The sequence below is a fragment of the Gossypium arboreum genome, chromosome 9 (assembly GCF_025698485.1).
Source record: "Gossypium arboreum isolate Shixiya-1 chromosome 9, ASM2569848v2, whole genome shotgun sequence".
Lineage (NCBI taxonomy): Eukaryota > Viridiplantae > Streptophyta > Magnoliopsida > Malvales > Malvaceae > Gossypium > Gossypium arboreum.
In genome coordinates, this window is record NC_069078.1 from 34,572,406 (window position 1) to 34,594,449 (window position 22,044).

The 22,044-nt window shown below is 30.8% G+C and overlaps 1 protein-coding gene across 1 annotated transcript; it reads left to right on the forward strand.

Annotated features, from left to right (window-relative positions):
- Nucleotides 1–1,291: 1,291 nt before the first annotated feature.
- Nucleotides 1,292–20,244, forward strand: LOC108465368 (cytokinin hydroxylase-like). The gene is made up of 5 exons (XM_053018578.1): nucleotides 1,292–1,415; nucleotides 16,484–16,642; nucleotides 16,713–16,949; nucleotides 17,303–17,883; nucleotides 19,816–20,244. The coding sequence occupies exons 1-5, from the start codon at nucleotides 1,292–1,294 to the stop codon at nucleotides 20,242–20,244; spliced, it is 1,530 nt and encodes a 509-aa protein (XP_052874538.1).
- Nucleotides 20,245–22,044: the final 1,800 nt, after the last annotated feature.

Consider the following 22,044-nt stretch of genomic DNA (forward strand, 5'->3'; position numbering starts at 1 on the left):
CTACGAGAAATTTAGTTTACAAGATGAATTCACCAATAATTTTGTAAATATATATCTTTTATATTTAGTTTTGATTCATGTCTAAAAGATACTAAAATACTTAATCAAAATTTACCCATCATTCTTTTAAAATATGTCAGAGATGGTTGGAATATGAAGAATTTTAAAAAAATTTATCAGGTAATAATGAACCATTGGTCTTACAAGAAATAGTAGAAGGAAAAAGTTAACGTGTACAAGAATTAAACTCAAAAGGCTAATATAGTACAAATCGATGGATTTCTCTTCCAATGTGCAAGACAATGTGCGTCGTTTGATGAATTATTTTTACTATATATAGGAAAAATGAGAAACTACACAAACTTGGTTTTATTAATTAGAAATGCTTTCCCCGTACACAAAATTAAAGTTTTAATTTTAATATAAAATTTAATTTAATTATTTAAAAATTATAAAAATATAAACAATTAAAATAATAAAATTATATTTTTATTATCATAAAAATTATAATTAATTTCCGCCCTAAAAAAATTTTCGAGTTTGGCCTTGTTTTGAATTTTCACACATTGAGAAGGTGTGTTCATAAACTTTACACGTTGATTAATAAATTAATGTATTTAATGCGGCATGTGTGTATGTTTAATATGACTTCACATGAGCTGTTTTTTTGTTAGTGTTATTTAATACAAAATTGACTTGGCCCTTCCCATGTTCTATGAACTCCCAAGCCTCTCCACTCAATCACTTAGAATATTTGATTAGATGAGTTGAAAGAAAAGGCTGACCACAATTTAGAGATTTTTCCAAATGTTTTAGAAACAACCCGCAATATTAAATTTTAGAAATAATATGTTAACATCACATTACATATATAATAATATATTTATTACATCAAATTTTAGAATAATATAATTTAACTTAGAATTTTGTTATTCAAATAGTATAGAAATTAAAATAATTAAATTAAAGTTTAAAGATTAAATATACAATTTTTGTAATTTATAGGGATTAATTGCAGAATTTAACCCATATTCTTATACGGCAAATCAGACCAGGTATTTATTTATTTATTTATTTTTGGTTTCATATATAGGCAATGAAACAAATTAAAAAACACTGCAGCAACAGTAAACGAATACTTGAGAAACGTTGAAACTAAAAACAAAAAACCGAAAAAAAAAAAGGTGGAGTAAATAGTGAACGTATCATCCCCTATAAAAACCCACTTCATCATCTTCTTTAGTTATCACAATATCAAAAATGATATAGGTAGAGATTATTGAATATAAAAATGGGGTTATTGGAAGGTTATTTTAGGTCAGTGATGGTGGGTTTGGTTCTGTATTTATTGTTGAGATTGATATTGTCATGCTGGATTCTACCCATTCTAGTTTACTGTAAGATAAGGAAGAATGGGTTCACTACAGGAAAATAGGGCTTTAGCGGCGTTTTTAGTGGCGTTTTATTAAAAAACGCCGCCAAAATTTTAAAATTCAGAGCAATAACGGCGTTCTAAAAAAACGCCGGTAAAAACATAGCATTAGCGGCATTTTTTACTAAAACGCCACTAAAAACAGAGTATTAGCGGCGCTTTACGTAAAACGCCGCTAAAAACCAGAGCATTAGCGGCACTTTAGGTAAAACGCCGCTAAAAACCAGAGCATTAGCGGCGTTTTACCTAAAGCGCCGCTAAAAACCAGAGCATTAGCGGCGCTTTAGGTAAAACGCCGCTAAAACTCCATAACCCCTAAACCTCAAACAGAATCATAAACACTAATCTCCAACCTCTAAAACAATAATTATTAAAATTTATGATTATACAATATATTGAATATTTTCTTATATAATCATAGAAGAGATAGTATTGAATTTAAAATATTAAATTAATTATCATTATATTTTAAGGATTATGGTTTAAGATATATGGTTTAAGCAGGTTCAATTATGATCGTTAACTATGGTTTAAGGTTTAGGAGTTAACTAGTATTTGAATTTATGGATTATGATTTAGGGTTTAAAGGTTAATTAGGGTTAAAGTTTAGAGTGGGACAATTATTATTATCTTCTTAAGAGATAATTTCCTTTCGATTCTTACTTGGGATGCTATATAAGGGTGATTTTGAATGTGGAATTAGCATTTTTGAACTATGTATAAATTCCAAGCTTATATAACATAGAAATATCTTCTGAGTGGACATTATAACTAGAGTGTTCCAATAGAGAATTAATTATTTTATTAAAGTTATGTAACTTTGTATAAATAATAATGCTATTGTGTATTTTTAATTATCTATTTTTTTGTTTAAATATATTTAGATTAAATAGAATGTCGAAATAAAATATGTTAAAAATTAAGTTTAGAAGGGTTTAAGGAAATGATACTATTAATCAAGAACATAATTTGGATTTTACTAAGATTCATGTTATTTTGTATATACGTACTCATAATATTATTTAATATAAGAATATAAACATATATATATATATATATATGTGTGCATGTGTGTGTGTTTTAATTTGTACTACATTAACATTGGCCACACGAATTCCCAAAAATATGTTTATTATGGTTTAGGGTTAACAATTTTTTAGAGTATATATACTTTATAGTTTGGGCCGGCTTTATGGTCCAGGAGTTATGGTTGGTTTAGGGGTTACCGAATGGTTTTGGTGTTTAAAGTTTGGGGTGAGTGGTTTTTTGTTTGTGGTCTAAGGTTTAGGGTTTAGAGTATCAGGTTTAGGGTTTCAAATTTAGAGTATAATTTTGGATTTTAATTTAGAAGATAAATGTATATAAGATAAATATATAGAAAATATTATTTTAAAATATATATAAATATATATATATGGAAAGTGGTTTAGTGTGCAATTGTGTACATGAACTGTAATTTGATCTAGATCTTGTAAAATATTAATTTACACGTTATTGATATAATAAATAAACATCATATTTTTATTTAATTAATTAATTTATATGCATACATAATATGTATTTTAAAATGTATATTAAATCAAAATTAAAGTTTCAACTATAGTTAGGGTTTTAGGGTTTATATATATTTTAAAAGAAATTCTAAATATATAGTTTTAAATTTTGATTAATTTCTATAAAATATCCGGTATTAGCGGCGTTTATACATAAAACACCGCAAAAGATAGAAAATAGCGGCGTTTTTAGAAAACGCCACAAAATTTCATTATACATTACAAGAAAAGCGCGTTTCCTCCGAATAGTATTGGCTTTAGCGGCGTTTATAATAAACGCCACAAAGCGTATTAGAACGGCGTCGTTTTATTGTGTATATAAAATAGGTATTAGTGGCGCTTTGCTGAAAACGCCTCAAAAGGTCTTATTAGCGGCGCGTTGCTAAAAATACAAATTTTGCTTATTTGAAGCGGCGTCGTTTTTTCTCTCCGAGGTTTATGCCCTTTACCCGAAATCGGTTTCATTTTTTTGCTAAGTCCTTTTCCCCCATCTCGTCTTCCTTCCCCAAATCCCTAAAACAAAACCTCTTTTTTTTTTCCCCAAATCATCCCCTAATTCCCCAAACCCGAAATCCCTAACATTTTCCCCAAGTCCCTTTTTCCTTAACTGTTCCCCCATTCTCGAAATCCCTTACTTGTTTTCCTTTCCTCTCATCGATGGTCGATGGTTCATGGGTTTTAAATGGTTAGTTTTTAGTCCCTTTAGATTAATGTGTAGTTCTTGTATTACTTGGCTTTTATTTTTTGGGATTTTAGATTAATGATGTTGATACTGATGTTGATGTTGATCTCGATGATTATACCCTTGTTTTAAGTAAACCCAATACCGGATCTGGTGTTTCTGGTGCTATTTTGAACTGAACCACCACAATTATTGGTGCTGGAATCATTGCTTTACCTGCTACTATGAAGGTTCTAGGGCTTGTTCTAGGGATTCTCGATCAGTGGTTAGGACTGGTTCGGTTCGTAATGTCTGGGTGATGTTATGTCTGGTTCAGTTCGTCATATTGGGGTTCTCGATCAGTGGTTAGGACTAGTTTTGGGGATCATAGGAAGTTATTGGTTTTGGTTGTTATGGTTGTTTTTCTTGCTCCACTTTGCGTGTTAGATAGGATTGATTCATTGAGCATGACTTTGGTCGCTTGATAGCTCTCATTGTTGTTTTAATTGTGGTTTGCTTTGCTTTTGCATTTATTAAGCTTATTGAAGGGAAGATAGAGGCTCCAAGGAGGAGCCTAGATTTTGGATCGAAAATGGCAATTTTGGATTTACTAGTAGTTATCCCTATTATGACTAATGCATATGTTTGCCATTTCATTGTTCAACCTATATACAATGAGCTCAAAGGTGATATTTTTACCAATTTTGGTAGGAATCAGAATTCGTTTTAGCACTTTGAATTATATTTAGTCTTCATTTGGTTCTGGTTTTCTCTTTATTCACTTTTCTCTCTGCAAACCGTGGATAACTTGGTGTTTGAGGATCAACTCCTCTCACGGAGAGTAAAAAACGGTCTTTGGCATTAACAGTAATATTGTTAGTACTTATATATATTTGATCTACTATGTTCCTAAATATATGGACAGCTTTCAAATTTACTGGAGCAACAACAGCTTACTGTCTTTTAATATGTATACAATGTAACTTACTGTCTTTTAATGGTATTGAGCTTGGTCCTATTTCTCCTGTTAATGTTATACCATATTGCTAGCTGTTTTTTGTAATCATTTTATTTGTTTATTCCCACATGTTATTATGCAATATAATTAATATTATACCAATCATTAAATGTTGTTTATTTTAGAACTCATTTGATTGTTTTGTCGACTGTAAATGCACTTTTGTTCTTCAAATGCAATGAGTAGGGAAGTCTCTCAACATTATTAGAGATCAATCCCAAGCATCTCTAAATAAACCCTCAAGAAAACATTTCCATTTCAATCAAGGTAACATTTTTTTCCTAACATTTATGTTTCTTTCAACATGTTTTTCCTTTTATGTTTTCAATGTTTAATTAACATTTAATTACATTCCTAAAGTTTTAATGTTTTTCCTAACATTTAATTAACATTTTAATTACATTCCTAAATTTTTAAGCTTATTTCATCCACTATTTTTTGTGTTTTGTCTCGATTTGGCTTCTTTCGTTAAGTCTCCTGTTGAAGCGTACTTATCTTTTATTTTCAAGAAACAGATTTAGGTAATGGAAGATGTATGCCTGTGTGTTTGTGTCTCTATATATGTATGTATTTGGTACTAGATGAAAGCTTTATTCCAGCTTTTGAAATATAGACCAAGTTTTGCATACATTGATCAATTCTGCTCTTTTCCTTTGAATACATGGTTCTCTTGATACTAAATACTCGTGTACTTTCTCGCATATTCTGTGATTCTTATTAGATAAGTTATATATCAACAGATTATGTTAGTTTCCATCAAGGACTCTGTAAATATAAAGTTGGTATTCGGTTAGGAGAAGTTAATGTTTATGAGTTTTGTGGAGTATGATTCTGCACATGCAAAGTTGGTTTGTTTCAATCTGTGCATTTTCATGTTTACATAATAATGGTGATTCCATTTTGGTTATTTAGATGTTATTTTGGTCTGTTTTCATGTTTCTATCCAACTTATGTGTTTAGTGTGGACTTAGATTGATTTAAGAGTTTATTGCTGTCGTGTTGCTCACGTTTTATATAATAAAGTTGTTATATTTTGGTTATTTAGATGTTCTTTTGGTCTGTTTTTCATGTTTCTATCCAACTTATGTGTTTAGTGTGGACTTAGATTGATTTAAGAGTTTATTGCTGTCTTGTTGCTCACGTTTTATATTGTTGAATTCCTCTATTCATTTTCTTTCAGTTATGTGAAGAAATTGGCTGTACTTTGACTGCTTTATTATCCATTTGTTTATTATTTTTTATTGTTTGAATTGGAATTGTCCTGGGGTAGTTCTGCATTTATTTGCTCGGTCTTGAATGTTAAAAACGCATTTATCGTTCTGCGTCTGAAAGGGACCTTTTCGCTTTGAGCTTCTTGGGTCATTGTTTGGTTTTTCAATCTCTGCAGTAAAACCAGTTTATATGAATTTACGCTTTATTGACATTATGTTCTATTTCACCATTCTTGAAATTATGTGAAGACTCTTTCTAATTTTCTCCTCTGTCTCTAGAGTCTAGCCTAATATTGATTTTTCCTTTTCATGCATTTTGAATCAAATAAAAGAATTTTAGCATGAAAGAAAAAGACACTTTAGTTGCTTGCGAGAGTAATTTTTCATGTTCTTTTGGGAACCTACACATTGGGTTGTTAACTGTTCATGTCTAGTTCTGTGTCAATCATTTTATCCTCACTTGTTTCTGTTGGATTCTTTTTAGTTTCATACCCTCCATACTACCAAAAGGAAGTGCTCGTGAGACAAAGTCAAAAGTTCTAAGATTTTTTCATTATATTGTTTTTGTTCACCAAACCTAGAACTTAATAAAATGATGGTTGTGAAATTTTATAAATAATGTTCCTGAAATGTTGGTAATGAACCAAAAAAGAAAAGAACTGCCTGCCATGCTTAAAATTCTTGATGAGAGTCAAGAGAACAAGAGGTGGCTGTTGTCCTTAAACGAAATTGTTAGTATTTGAGTTTTTTCTTATGCTTTCTGTCTTTAGAATATTGATATTATTTCCTATGATGCTCTGATTCATGTGTGAGTGGGAATGAGCATGCTAGTATTTGCTTGTACTTATTCTGAAACCTGTTTTCAGATGTAGGATAATATGTTCGATTTGGGCACTTTAGGAAAGTCAAGGTTTGAAGAAACAGCTGATTGGATTTGCTAATTGTGTTATGTGCCTTGTATTTACAATTTTTTTGCAGAGGTGGAAGTCATTTGTATGCTCATAAAAGATTTTGTATTTTTTTGCAGAAATGGTTTGAAAAGATGTGCGCTTTTGCGATTTTCTTTGAGGGTACAGCTTCATTTATCGCTTCTGCTCCTCCCGCAAGTATTGGTTCAACTGAAGCGCCATTTAATCTTCAATTAAAATTTGGTACTGATATAGATAAAGTTTTATATTTTCTTAAACTGAAATATATTTGATGCTACTCTTATAATCTTACATCTGTTCTAGGTAATGCAGTGCCGTTTAGTTACTAAATTTTTTTCCTTATTTCTATGCATTTTCACTTTAAATTACTTAACAAATATTACTTTTTGGACTCCACCTCTGCTTGTTTGGTGATAGTGGAGTAGACCAGTACGCTTTTATTAAGGTACGTTTTAAATATTTTAAAGATTCAAAGTATATAGGTTGGAAACTGACCTTATAGTATTACTTATTTGAAGTATGAATAAGTATGAATTAATTTTATTACCATATATGTAGCTTGCTTGTCCATTATAATTACAACAATAGTGACCTTCTCTCAACCTTATTTTAAATATTTTAAAGATTCAAAGTATATAGGTTTGAAAACTGACGGGTTGCCTTATATCGAGTACAAGATATAATGGATCCTCCTAGGTGTAACAACGCCACGTATAATGAATCTTAAAAATTCAAAAAGAATTGAAAAAGTTCTATCGCTATTGAATATTTATATAACCTTAATTTATTTCCACTTTAAAAGTAAACTACGATTCTTTCTTGATATTATTATATTCAAATTACTATTTTGTTATATTAAACATGTTTGATTTTAATATTTATTATTTTTAAATGTCTTTAAAATTTATAACTAATTTTTTCAAAATAGTATTATTAATTATTATTTGAAGTATGAATAAGTTTTTATATTTTGGTTCAACTTAAGTATTATTTGATTCAACTTAAGTATGAATTAGTGTGTTTGTGTCTCTATATATGTATGCATTTGGTACTAGATGAAAGCTTTACTCAGCTTTTGAAATATAGACCGTGTTTTGCATACATTGATCATTTTCGCTCTTTTCCTTCGAATACATGGTTCTCTTGAAATTAAATGCTCAGGTACTTTCTGCATATTCTGTGATTCTTATTAGATAAGTTATAAATCAACAGTTATGTTAGTTTTGATCAAGGCCTCTGTAAACATAAAGTTGGTATTTTGGTTAGGAGAAGTTAATGTTTATGAGTTTTGTGGAGTATGATTCTGCACATGCAAAGTTGGTTTGTTTCAATCTGTGCATTTTCATGTTTACATACTAATGGTGATTCCATTTTTGTTTTTTAGATGTTCTTTTGTTCTGTTTTCATGTTTCTATCCAACTTATGTGTTTACTGTGCAGTTTTGCCATATTTTGCTAAGGTGTATAGCTTCATTGGCAGTGTCTTTGATCCTGGTACAAGTGGGCACTTGTAAAATTGATATAGGTAAAGTTTCTATATTTGCTTAAACTGAAATATATTTGGTGCTACTCTTATAATCTTACATCTGTTCTAGGTACTATCGAGCACCTGAATTAATATTTGGTGCAACTAAATACACCACAGCCATTGGCATTTGTTCTAGGTACGTACAAGTTTCGTTGCTAAAATTTTTCCTTATTTCTATGCATTTTCACCTTAAATTACTTAACAAATATTACTTTTTGCTGGTGAGAGTGGAGTAGACCAGGTACGTTTTATTAATGTAGGCTTTATTTCAAAATTCTAATCAATAATAGTTTTATCATGCTGATTTTGGAAAAATTAATATTTTGGGGTTGCGATTTTGTAAAGATTTAATTGCTAGTTCTGTTTGGAGTAGAACTATTTTGTTTCCAAATTAATTTTAAATATTTGGTTCAACTTAATTATTATTTGATTCAACTTAAGTATGAATAGGTATGAATTAATTTTATTACCGTGTAGCTTGCTTGTCCATTAAAATTACAACAATAGTGACTTTCTCTCCAACCTTATTTTAAATATTTAAAAGATTCAAAGTATATAGGTTGGAAACTGACGGGTTGCCTTATATCGAGTGCAAGATATAATGGATCCTCCTAGGTGTAACAACGCCACGTATGATGAATCTTAAAAATTCAAAAGACTAGAAAAAGTTATATCGAGCTCATTTACTATTGAATATTTATATAACCTTAATTTATTTCCAATTTACTTATAAAAATTAAACTACGATTCTTTTTGATATTATTATATTCAAATTACTTTTTTTTATATTAATAATGTTTTATTTTAATATTTAATATTTTTAAATTTCTTTAAAAGTTATAACTACTTTTTATCAAAATTACAACAATAGTGACCTTCTCTCCAACCTTATTTTAAATATTTTAAAGATTCAAAGTATATAGGTTTGGAAACTTTGACGGGTTGCCTTATATCGAGTGCAAGATATAATGGATCCTCCTAGGTGTAACAACGCCACGTATGATGAATCTTAAAAATTCAAATGTTTCAATTTAATATGTCCCATCTAATATACAAATATTTAATAAAATATTTTATATAGTTTTAACTTAAATTTAAATTATTATTGAAATATTCTCGTCCGTTTTATCACAAATATTATTCTCCGTTTTATTACAAATATTATCGTCCGTTTTACCATTTAAGTTAAACTTTTATTCAAACTAAATCATAGCTTTTAAGCTAAATACGGATGTCCACACAATGCTTTAATATGTACTTAAGAAAAGATGACTTGTAAAACATAAATTAAATTAAGTGTGGACTATTTTAATCATATGTGATTTGTCAAATAAAAGCAGACGATATGTATATTATTTAATTAAAATAATTTTTATAAATATTATTTAATTAAATATTATTTAATCCCGCTTACTTACCTGTAGATACTTGATATTTGATATGTATTATCCATGTGATTTTCCACATCGTGAAATAAAAACTTACATAATACATAAATATATTTGATATCATAATTTACATAACTTATATAACATATATAACTTACATAACTTATATAACATACATAACTTATATAACTTATATAACTTAGATAAATATATAACTTACATAACTTACATAATACTTAAATATATTTTATATCATAATTTACATAACTTACATAACTTATATAACTTAGATAAATATATAATTTACATAAATATATATCATATCATAAATTACATAACTTACATAATACTTAAATATATATCATATCATACATAACTAGTTTACAAAATTTACTTAACTTACATAATACATAAATCTATAGTCGAAAATCCTGCAACTTGCCTAAATTAGTTTATACCCATTAGAGACTTGATATGTAGTATAATGATATGATTTAAATCAATTGAGAACATTTAAGTAACTGTAATATGTTGTCAACTTTAGATTTCAAGAACTACAAAATGGATAGGAGTTGGATGAAATTGTCAAGGGTAAGCAATGCCTATCAAAATGGAGTACAAACTTTTCTAAATTTTGCATTTCAAAATGCATGCTAAGAGAATATGATTCTTTGCCCGTGTAAGAAGTGTGGCAACATCTCTCGGCATTTTGTGAAGTTGTCTACGAACATCTAATTGTTGATGGCTTTATTCGGGGTATAAAAGTGGATTTTCCATGGAGAGTGTACATCTAGTGGAACTTCTTCAACGATTAATCCGACTTATCCGATCTCGATTACCATCAAGTATGTTAGACAAGATGACATGGAAGATATGTTGCGGGATGCATTTAATATGCGTAGTCATGGTGAGCAATCGTTTCCACCTGTCTTTATTATATCTGAGGATTGTAATATTGGTGGAAATGTTTTTTCCGAAACGGGAACAAGTGCACCTAATAAGGAGCCAAATGAAGAAGCGGCTAAGTTCTACAATTTACTTAATGAAATGAATAAAGAACTTTACGAGGGATCAAAATATTCGAAATTGTCCTTCTGCATTCGTCTATTTCATTTAAAATGTTTGGGAGGGTGGACCGGAAACTCTTTTACAATGCTGCTAGAGTTTCTAAGAGAGATGTTTCCGTTTGCAAAAATTCCCCAGTCTTGTCAAGACATGAAGAGACTAATAAAAGATTTGGGCCTTGGTTGCGATAAAATTCATAGTTGCCCAAATGACTGCATGTTGTACTGGGGTGATAAAAAAACCAACAATCTTGTCATGTTTGCGGTAAGTCTCGTTGGATGAATAGTAATATAGAAGATGTGAATACGGATGAAGGTGGGGCACAGTTAAGAAAGAATCCAGTCAAGATCTTGCGATATTTTCCCCTGATACCAAGACTTCAAAGGCTTTTCATGTCCTCAAAGACAGCCGAATCTATGACGTGGCATAATGATCAACGGACCGATGATGGATTATTAAGACATCCTGCGAATTCTTTAGCTTGGAAATCATTTGACAGTAAATTTCCAAGCTTTGCAAGAGATCCTCGGAATGTGAGGCTTGGGCTAGCAAATGATGGCTTTAATCCATTTAAAATCATGAGTACTTCAGATGCAAGACTTGGCTTTGTAGTGCTTGTTCCTTACAATTTGCCTCCATGGATTTGCATGAAGTAATCTTCATTTATTTTATCAATGATTATCCTCGAGAGAAAGGTCCGGAAATGATATTGACATCTATTTGCAGCCACTTATTGAAGAGTTAAAACAATTATGGTCGGTGTTGAGACATATGATGTATTGAGAAAAGAGAACTTTAATTTACGTGCGACTTTATTGTAGACAATTAATGATTTCCCGCTTATGCTAATTTATCGGGTTGGAGTACTAAAGGACGTTATGCTGTCCTTGTTGTCTTGCATAAACTTGTTCAAGTGGTTGTATAATGGGAAGAAGTTCTCTTACATGGGCCATCGTCGGTGGTTAGATGAAAATCATAAATTTAGATTTCAGAGGACTCTATTTGACTGATCAAGAGTACAGAGGAGCTCTGAGCGGAACCGTTGGATCTGAAATCTTGTTTATGTTAAAAGATATTAACTTTAGTTACGGGAAGATGAATCAACCACCTATCACGCAAACAAGGAGAAGGAGAAGATCGAGGGATGAATCTGATGATGAATCTGACGAAGAGGATGATCCTAATGAGGCGGAGTTGTGGAAGAAAATGAGTATTTTTTTTGAGTTGCCTTATTGGGAGCACAACATTTTAGGCCACAATCTTGATGTCATGCATATTGAGAAGAATGTATGCGAGAACATAATTGGGACAATTTTAAATGTCGATGGAAAATCAAAAGACAATCTTCAAAGTCGACTTGATTTAGTTGACATGAGAATCTGGCGTGATCTTCATCCTCAAGTACTTCCGAATGGGAAATATCGGTTGCCGCCTTCTATTTTTTCAATGTCAAAGAAAGAGAAAGAAGTTTTCTGCATGGTGTTGAAGGATATAAAGGTCCCAGATGCGTATGCGTCAAATATATCTCGATGTGTGAGTTTCAAATATAGAAGATTATATTCATTAAAATCACATGATTACCACATCTTGATGCAAGATTTACTCCCAATTGCTTTACGGTGCTGTATGTCAAAAAATGTAACGTCCTGTATAATTGAACTATCCAATATAATGAAAGCTATCTGTGGCAAAGTTTTGAATGTCGAAGAACTTGAGAAAGTACAGATCGGCGGCTTTGACTTTATGCAATTTAGAGAAGATCTTTCCACCTTCCTTCTTCACTATTATGGTGCACTTGGTAATCCATCTCCCTCACGAAGTAATCCTTGGTGGACCGGTTTTTTATCGATGGATGTATCCTATAGAAAGGTGCTAATTTATTTCTCAAGTATTCATTCATTCACCTCTATACATTTAGTTACAGTTTTTGATAAATATTGTATATCGTGTTTAGGTTCCTAAGCAAATTGAAGTCATATTGTCGCAATAAGCGTTATCCAGAAGGATAAATTGCTGAAGGCTACTTGGCAGAAGAGTGCATGACCTTCTGTTCTAGATATTTAGAAGATGTTGAAACACGATTGAATAGACCAAGTAGAAATGATGGGCTCAATGATAATGACTTGGCCGAAACTTATTTATTTCAAAGTTATGGAGAACCAATCGGCAAAGTTGAAATTGTAGAATTAGATGATATATCGTGGATACAGGCACATCGATATGTACTTTTAAACCACGATTCAATTGAACCGTTGCGCAAGTAAGTTATAAAATTGTCTTACATATTCGCTGCTTTGATTTGTTTATCTTCTAACCAATTAAACTTGTTTTTAATATAGCGAGTACAAACAAATTTTGAGATCTCGCACGCTCTCAAGATTACAACATCGAGAGATTAATAAGTTATTCACGTAATCTTTTCATGAATGGTTAAGTCAAGCGGTATGTAACTAAAGTTAATAAGTTACATATAATCGCGAAATTTAGTTAATCAAATAAGAATGTTTTTACATAATACATTTTTAATTATTTAATTTACTTTTGATTCAATAGGTTTGGAGTGGGAAGGACGTCAATGACGAAGTTAAATGGCTTTCCTAAGGTCCGAACAGAGTAATAAAAAGATATAGTGCCTTCCTCATCAATGGATACAAATTTCATACAAAGTATCGCGAGAGAATGAGGAGAACTCAAAATTGTGGAGTTGTTGTTAATTCTTCAATTACAAGTTATGCTAGTGCTAGGGATAGTAATCCGGTTGAGGGTAATGTGGAGTATTACGGACTTTTTACCGACATTATTGAGTTGGATTACTATGGCAGATGGAAAGTTATCTTATTTCGGTGTGATTGGGCAGATGTTAATACTGCTCAAGGAATTAAAAAAGATCAATTTGGGTTTACAATGGTGAATTTCTCTCGCTTGATTCACACTGGACAACAATTGATGGACGAGCCATATGTATTTTCCTCTCAAGTGAAACAAGTTTTTATTCGAAAGATCCAACGATGAGGGTTGGTATGTTGTACTCCGGAACACCCCTAGAGACTTGTTTTACATGGGTAATGAAAGTAGAGATGACATCGTCGAAAGATCAGAAACATTACCTTTTCGAAACAAAACTTAGATGAAAATATCCCTAGTACTAATACACAACATCAATGGGTTCGACATGATGTGGATGAAGATATTTACTGAATAATGATGTAGTAAGATTTTACAATTTTTAATTATATGTAATATTATAATTTTAATCTTTTTCATGTTATATAATTTAACTATTTTATATGTACTACTATTGTTGTAATTTGTTACTAAAACTTTAATTATTTTATGTGTATTGCAGGAAAATCGTAGAAGAAGAGTACGAGATTTAAGTATTGTCCGAATACTCCAAATTCGGAAGAAAGAAATAGTGAACAATGAGACAGTTGTTGGATCTTGAATGTGCGAGACACTTGATGAGCTGAAGAATTTCAAAGTAATATTATGTTCATTTTACATGTGTTGACTTTTATTATTGAATTATTTGTCAATTTTACTATAATAATAGTATATCATTTTTCAAATTGAAAGTGGTGGGACGCAGAGAGTTCGAGGACATACGCTACTTAGAGATTTATCGACTTAGATCCTGTTGAGCGTGTTAAAGTAAGTAGAAATACTCATGTCACTGTTGGATCTGAAGCTCGACTTTTAGCGAGGCTATTTGGGCATTTTAGCACGAAATGAAAATATGTTGCCCATCAACTACGAATCATGGCATCACATGCCCGATAGCAACAAAAATCGGCTCTCGCTAATATTAAGGTAACAAAATGTGAATGCAATTTATAATACTTTGGTTTAAGTTTCATTTATATTTAGATTCTAAACTTATGTTTTTTTAGGAGAGATTTGCTTTAGAAGTCTCCGATGATTATATCAAGAAGGCATTAGGTAAAAGATGGAGAGACAATAAAAGCACTTTAAAGAAACAATATTTTAAGAAAGACATAAGCCTCAAGGAAAAACTGAGAAATGTTCCGCCAGGAATGCTGAGGTATCAATGGGAAGATGCGGTTAGATTTTGGAATTCAAAGAAAGGAGAGGTATTGCGTATTTCCAAACTCTTATATATAGTGTTTACTATATACGTAATAATAATTTTATTATGTAGGGCCGTGAGCGAGTTGGAACAAGCGGCAAGCAAAAACAAAAATTCACGCTTACCATGAGGTCGAGAAGTTTTGCTTCAGAATGAGGCCGAGGTATTATGAATTTATTAATTCTTTCAAATATTAATAACTTTCTATTATTAAATAATATTCTTACTACTATATTGTAGGAAGTCAAATCCGGACAAAAGTTGGACGCCTTCACTTTTTGAGATTACGATAGGAAGAAAGATGGATCTCCTATGACATCCAAGTGGAGAAATTATGGTATATTCACTTAATAATATTTGATTTATTCTAAATATTTATAATCTTTAATTATAATTGTTTAATTCAATTCATCATTAGTAGTTTTAAAAATGTTAAGTTATGTTGCATTTCTTTTTATTATATATTTCGTTTTATTATATATTTCGTTTCTAACTCTTTAATTGATTTTTAGGAGAAACTAAAAGAGAAGAAGGCGGAATATGAAGCGATTGCTTGAGTGATAGTTCTGTTAATCTTGAGAACATTGATAATGAATTATCACCAAGTTTTGGGTCCTGAAAGGTACGGTCGGGTTCGATTTCAAGGATCTGTGTTACCCCGACCCAATATTTTGGATCCGGCTCCCAAGAATACATGCCTTCCTAAGTCAAGCTCAAGTCAAGTTCGAGGTTAAGAGACCAGATAGCTCGGATGCAAGCGAACACGGTTGAGCAAATTGCCGAGGTTCAACGAAAATATGAAGAACTCCAAGAACAACTTAGAGCAGAGGCGCGAGAGGGAGGCAGCGCAATGCAGCGAGAGAGCGAGGCACGAGCGATGGTAGCGAGCGAGCAAAAGTACGATGACCTCCACTACTGACTTCAACAGATGATGCATATGTTTCAACAATCGCAAAAGCCGTCGTCTTAGACATTAGTTTTCTTATTGTAAGAATGTTTTAAGTTTTGTCACGTTTAACATTATTGTAAAAATATTTTAAATTATACTTTATTATTAATTATATCATATATCTTTAGTTAAATTTGAAGTATCATTTAGAATTAATATTTTTGGTTGTATTTTTATGTTAAATTTGTTGTTTTTGGTGCATTTTATATTATATTTGTTGTATTTGGTTGGATTTTAATGCGGAAGGGTTGGATATTGGTGAAAAAATATTACAAATCTGCCAAATTTAACGGCGTTTGTAAAAAAAGCGCCGCTAAAAGCCTTGACCTTTAGCGGCGCTTTTCCCACAAACGCCGCTAAAAGCCTTGACCTTTAGCGGCGCTTTTCCCACAAACGCCGCTAGAAGCCTTGACCTTTAGCGGCGCTTTTACCACAAACGTCGCTAAAAGCCTTAACCTTTAACGGCGCTTTTCCCACAAAAGCCGCTAAAAGCCTTGACCTTTAGCGGCATTTTTTTCCAATAAACGCCAAAAATTTTTGTGGCGTTACATATAGCAGCATTTTTTGCGGCGTTTTAGAAAGCGCCGCTAAAAGTTTTAGTGGCGCCTAAAAGCGCTGCTAAAGGCTAAAAAAAGCGTCGCTAAAAGTCTGTTTTCCTGTAGTGGTTTGGAGGTCCAACTCCTCGTTTTCCATTGGGAAATGTTAGAGAGATGAAAGTGGATACCAAGATTATTAATAATGTTGCTTCTTCATCACTTGCTATTTCCCATAATATACACCCCATTGTGTTTCCCTACTTCGCTCGGTGGCAAAAGTCTTACGGTACCTAACTCTCTTTGTTTCTTGTGTGTGTGTGATTGGGGGGTTAATAATGTTATGCTTGTTGTTGCAGGGAAAGTATTCGTGTATTGGCTGGGAAAGGAGCCATTTTTATACATTGCAGAACCAGAGTTCCTGAAGAAAATGTCATCGAGAGTGCATGCAAATAAGTGGGGAAAACCCAATGTGTTTAAACATGATAGGAAGCCTATGTTCGGAAGTGGTTTGGTGATGGTTGAAGGGGATGATTGGGTTCGACATCGCCATGTTATTAACCCTGCTTTCTCTCCACCTACCTTGAAGGTCAACTGTTTATATATAGTTATTTATACCATAGGCATAGCTAGCTTTTCAATAGAATTATCATGGAGGTATTCTAATTTAATAATGGGGAAATTAGTCCATATAAGTTAAATTTAAGAAAAAATTAATTTTTCTTTTAAAAATTCTTTTATTTAAAAAAAAAAGGTCTATATGTACGTCAATATTAATAATACAAATGAATAAATTTTTAATAGAAATTATCAATTTGCTATACAGATTATTTACCTATTTTTTAGTAGAAAAGAAAAAATACAATAATTCCTACTACATAATATTCCATGATTCTTTTACCCAATTTTTCTTATTTGAAGTTACGATATATGCTGATGATGGATGCAGGCTATGGCGCGGCAAGCTTGATATTGGAACCGGCCACAAAGATGCTAGAAAGGTGGACTACCTTAATAAATAGTGGTAAACTTGAAATGGATGTTGAAAAGGAAATTTCAAGCATGACAGGGGAGATCATAGCGAGGGCAACCTTTGGGTTAAGAAACGAAAAGGGGAGTGAAGTGTTTGAAAAATTGAGAGCCATGCAATTCACGCTTTTCAACTCAAACAGGTACGTCGGTGTTCCTTTTAGCCACTGGATTTGTCCTAAGAAAAACCTAGAAGCCAAGAAACTAGGGAAAGAGATCGACCAGCTGCTTTGGTCGATCATAAAAGATTGGGATGGATCCCATCATCGGTCCTTGGTTGGGTATTTGATGGAAGGGGAAAAGTTAAGTGCAAGGGAGATTGTTGATGAATGCAAGACTTTCTTCTTTGGTGCCCATGAAACTACGACAATGGCACTCACATGGACCTTACTACTTTTGGCCATATATCCACAATGGCAAATCCAATTGAGGGAAGAAATTAGACAAGTGATTGGAGATGGAGAAGACATCGCTTTCACCACCCTGTCTCGCTTAACCAAGGTTTGATAAATTTAATCATCTCTTTTAGTACAACTATGATTCAAACTCATGTCATCTTTTAGAAAGACAAATACCCAATCTACATTTCACAACTTGGATTCTAAGTCTAATTATTATACTACAATTATCTACATCCAATAAAATTTTTGAGGTATTGTTTGAAAAATAATTAAAAATTTTAAATCTATCGAATCGTTTTTAATAATTTAATTTTTTAACATGTTTGATAATAAAAATTATTTATATATGAGATTTTTTATATATATAAGTTTAAAAATAATAAATAAATCTTAAAAATGTTAATGCTAACCCCAAATCTTAAGTCTCACTAATATTATTATTGATTAATAAGGCAATACCAAATTTAACTCTTATTTTTATATATTTTGTCAATTTGATTCTTTTTATTATTATTAGTTAAATTTAACCTTTAACCTTTAAAAAAATTGAATTGTTAAATTTTAATGAAATATTGCCTAAAATGTTAATTTTTTAAACATGACAATTTTATGGCAATCCACATGTAATTCATGCTATTTTTGAATATTTTTATAGTTTTTAAATTATTTTTGGTTAGATATATTTTTGAATTATTATTATTTTTAAATATTTTTATAGTTTTTAAATTATTTTTAGTTAGATATATAAAATAAATAATGTCATGTCAATATAAAATATCGTAGATTGTCGTACTAATATTGTTAAAAGATTAAAATTTTAATCAATATTTCTATTAAAAATAATTTAATTATTTTTAAAAGGTTAAGAGTTAAATTTAAATAAAACAAAAATAAAAACTATTTTGACAAAAGATACAAATGTTAAGGTATAAATTTAATATTTTCCCTTATATGATGCGTTAATATTAACCATTGAATTGTAAATTACCAAAATTTGGCTCTTCCTGTTGCAAATTGCGGCAGCCGTCTTTAAAATCATGGTGGGACGAACCTCCCAGCCATCACCTCCCCTCTCTCTCCCACACGGCCCCCACGCTTTTCCCTTTTGGTTTGATCGGGATAAATCTATTTAGATCTAAAAATTTTATTTTTATCATTTTCTTTTTACAAAATATTTTTATTAAAAATAATAAAAATAATCTAATTTTTATTTTTAAAATTTGCAACTAAACATATTTTTTAATATTTTAATTTTCTAAAAAGGAAAATGACTCCGTTTTTAAACCAATCGGAGCATTATATTTTATTAAAGAATCTAAATTGGAAATCAACAAAAATATAATGAAAAGACTCAATTCTTTTGCTTAAAAAAAAATCAAATCTTATTTGTCGGACTGACTATTAGTCGGATTATAATGAGAATCAAACTTCTCCTTTTGAGCCTAATGTATGGACTTTGCCTCCAGTTCATTTATTTTGTTTTTTCCTACAAATGTCTTGGTTTGATCATATATATATATATATTCCTATATTTATGTATTAAACGGATTTTACGTGGAATTTTATATTTTCTTATTTGATATGTATTATTTTGTAAAAATATTATGGAGACCCTATATTAAATGTTAAGTTGCATTTTGTTTTTTATTAAAAATAAATAAATTAGTCGCTATACATTATATTAAAGAGTAAACCGATCTTTTTTATTAAAATTTGATTAATTTCTACTATTAAAAATCAACATGATAGATAGAACAATCAAATAGTGACACGTGATATGCCATATGTGCCTCATACTAACATATATGAACTCATTTTTAACAGTAAAAATAGATAGTTTTTTTAACAGAAGGATCGATTTACTTTTTAATCTAACGTACAATGACAAATTTGCTCATTTTTAAATAAAAAGTGCAAAATGCAGTCCAAGTCCTAATACAAGGACATCCAAAATACTTTTACCCTTTTCTTCCTTTTTTATATTTTTTTGGGTTAATTTTTTATATGGATAAATTGATTTGCTCATTTGCAGATGGGATGGGTGATGAACGAGGTGCTAAGACGATACTCATCAGCACCAAATGCACAAAGGCAAGCAAGAGAAGATATAAAGGTAGATGACCTACTCATTCCTAATGGAACCAACATGTGGATCGACATTGTATCCATGCACCATGATCCGACCATATGGGGTGATGAAGCTAATGAGTTTCGGCCAGAGAGGTTTAAGGACGATCATTTATATGGTGGGTGCAAGCACAAGATGGGGTTTTTGCCATTCGGGTTCGGAGGGAGAATGTGCATTGGGAAGAATTTTGCAATTATGGAATATAAAGTTGTCCTAATCCTTATGATCACTAGGTTTTCCTTCTCCCTTTCCCCTACCTATCGCCATTCGCCTTTTATTTTTATTTCTCTACGGCCTAGATATGGATTGCCTCTCATTGTTCAACCCCTTTAGGCTCTTCATTCTTTTCCCCATTTTCTTTACTTAAAATGATACTAAGTTGAATCTTGATGCTAATTAAGAACATATTTCATGTCTGAATTTTAGTATCTCTAATTTTTTTATTCTTCGAGTACATAACCTAATTTGAATATAATATCAATTTTTAGGCTAAACTTTGTAATATTTCTGTTTAGGTTAAATTCTGCTATTAGTACATATATTAAATGTAAGTAGTGGATTTAGTTCTTGTACTTTAATTCGATATTTTTAGTCCTTGCACTTTTTGAAATTTGAGATTTCAATCCTTACCAAATGTTAGATGTTTAATTATTCAAGTCTTGCAATTTCTAAAATCTTATGTGACAAATATGTTATCACATGCAATGCCAATTTGTTAGTTCCACATATTATATACAAAAAATCAATTAAATGATTTAACAACGGTTGTTCAAAAAGTATAAAGACTAAAAATGATTAAATTAGAAAACATAAACTAAATCTAACTTTATACATAGTATATGACTAATAATGTAGTTTAACCAAACAAATTTAATTATCACGATTTGGATTAAGACTAAAATTTTAAAATTCAAAAAAATATATAAATACTAAAATTAATCAATTTAAAAATGTAACGCCCCGAACCCGAGACTGTCACCAAAGTCGAGCAGGAGGTGTTAACGGACTTAATTCATTAATTAAACAGCTCAAACAATTTATTTTAGAACTTCCAAACAAGCTGATCATTTTTTCCTTCTATGACAACATCAAATTCTCACTCTAACATGTACTTATGACGATTAGGTATTTTTACCAATTAAGCCCTTTTACTCGTTTTCACTTAAAATCGAGTAGCACAAGTTGTCTAACATAATTTAAAACCTCATATTCTATTATAAAACACAAAAATACACAAATTTCACCTATGGGTATTTTTCTAAATATGAACTCTAGGTTGAATTATTGCTAGAATAAGCTTAATCAAGTTACCGGGACTCCAAAAACGTAAAGAACATTAAAAACGGGGCTTGGAATCACTTACTATGGAGCTTGGAAGCTTGGAACAAACCCTAGCTATGGAGAAACCTTGAAATTTAGGCCTAATGAAGAAGATGGATAAAAATTGGCTTTTAATTTTGTTTTTAATTCATTTTAATAACTAAATGACCAAAATGCCCTTAATTAAAACTATGGTGTTTTATTTTCCTTTAGGTATTTTTGTCCAAACTAGTATAATGGTCTAATTACTATCCAAGGACCTCCATTTTAAAAACCCATTACTCACAAGTACTTAATACCTTTGTGAACTAGAACACACATTTTACAACTTTTGCAATATAGTCCTAAATATCAAATTGGACCCTCTATCAATAAAATTTCTAAACGAAATTTTCACACAATCATGCAATCATGCCATAGACCTTAAAATGATAGTAAAATAAAATTTTCTACCTCGGATTTATGGTTTCGCAACCACTGTTTCGTTTAGGCCCTATTTCGAGATATTACAAAAAAAATATAAAATTAAAATTAAAATATAACAAACTAAATCAAACTAAATTCTTTGTCTATTTTCTTTTTCCTTCCATGACATTAATTAAAAAATATATTATATGGTCACTTTCTATGAATGACATCATATCCATATTTCTTTCTTTTTACTTTCGATGTACAACTACGATTTGTAAACTTAATAAAGAACATGTAATGACATCATAAAAATCATGATCATATTTTTGACTTTCTTTTTTCGGTCAACAACATTTTTGACCTTAGACTAAAATGGATTACATCATTCCTTGACCAACTATT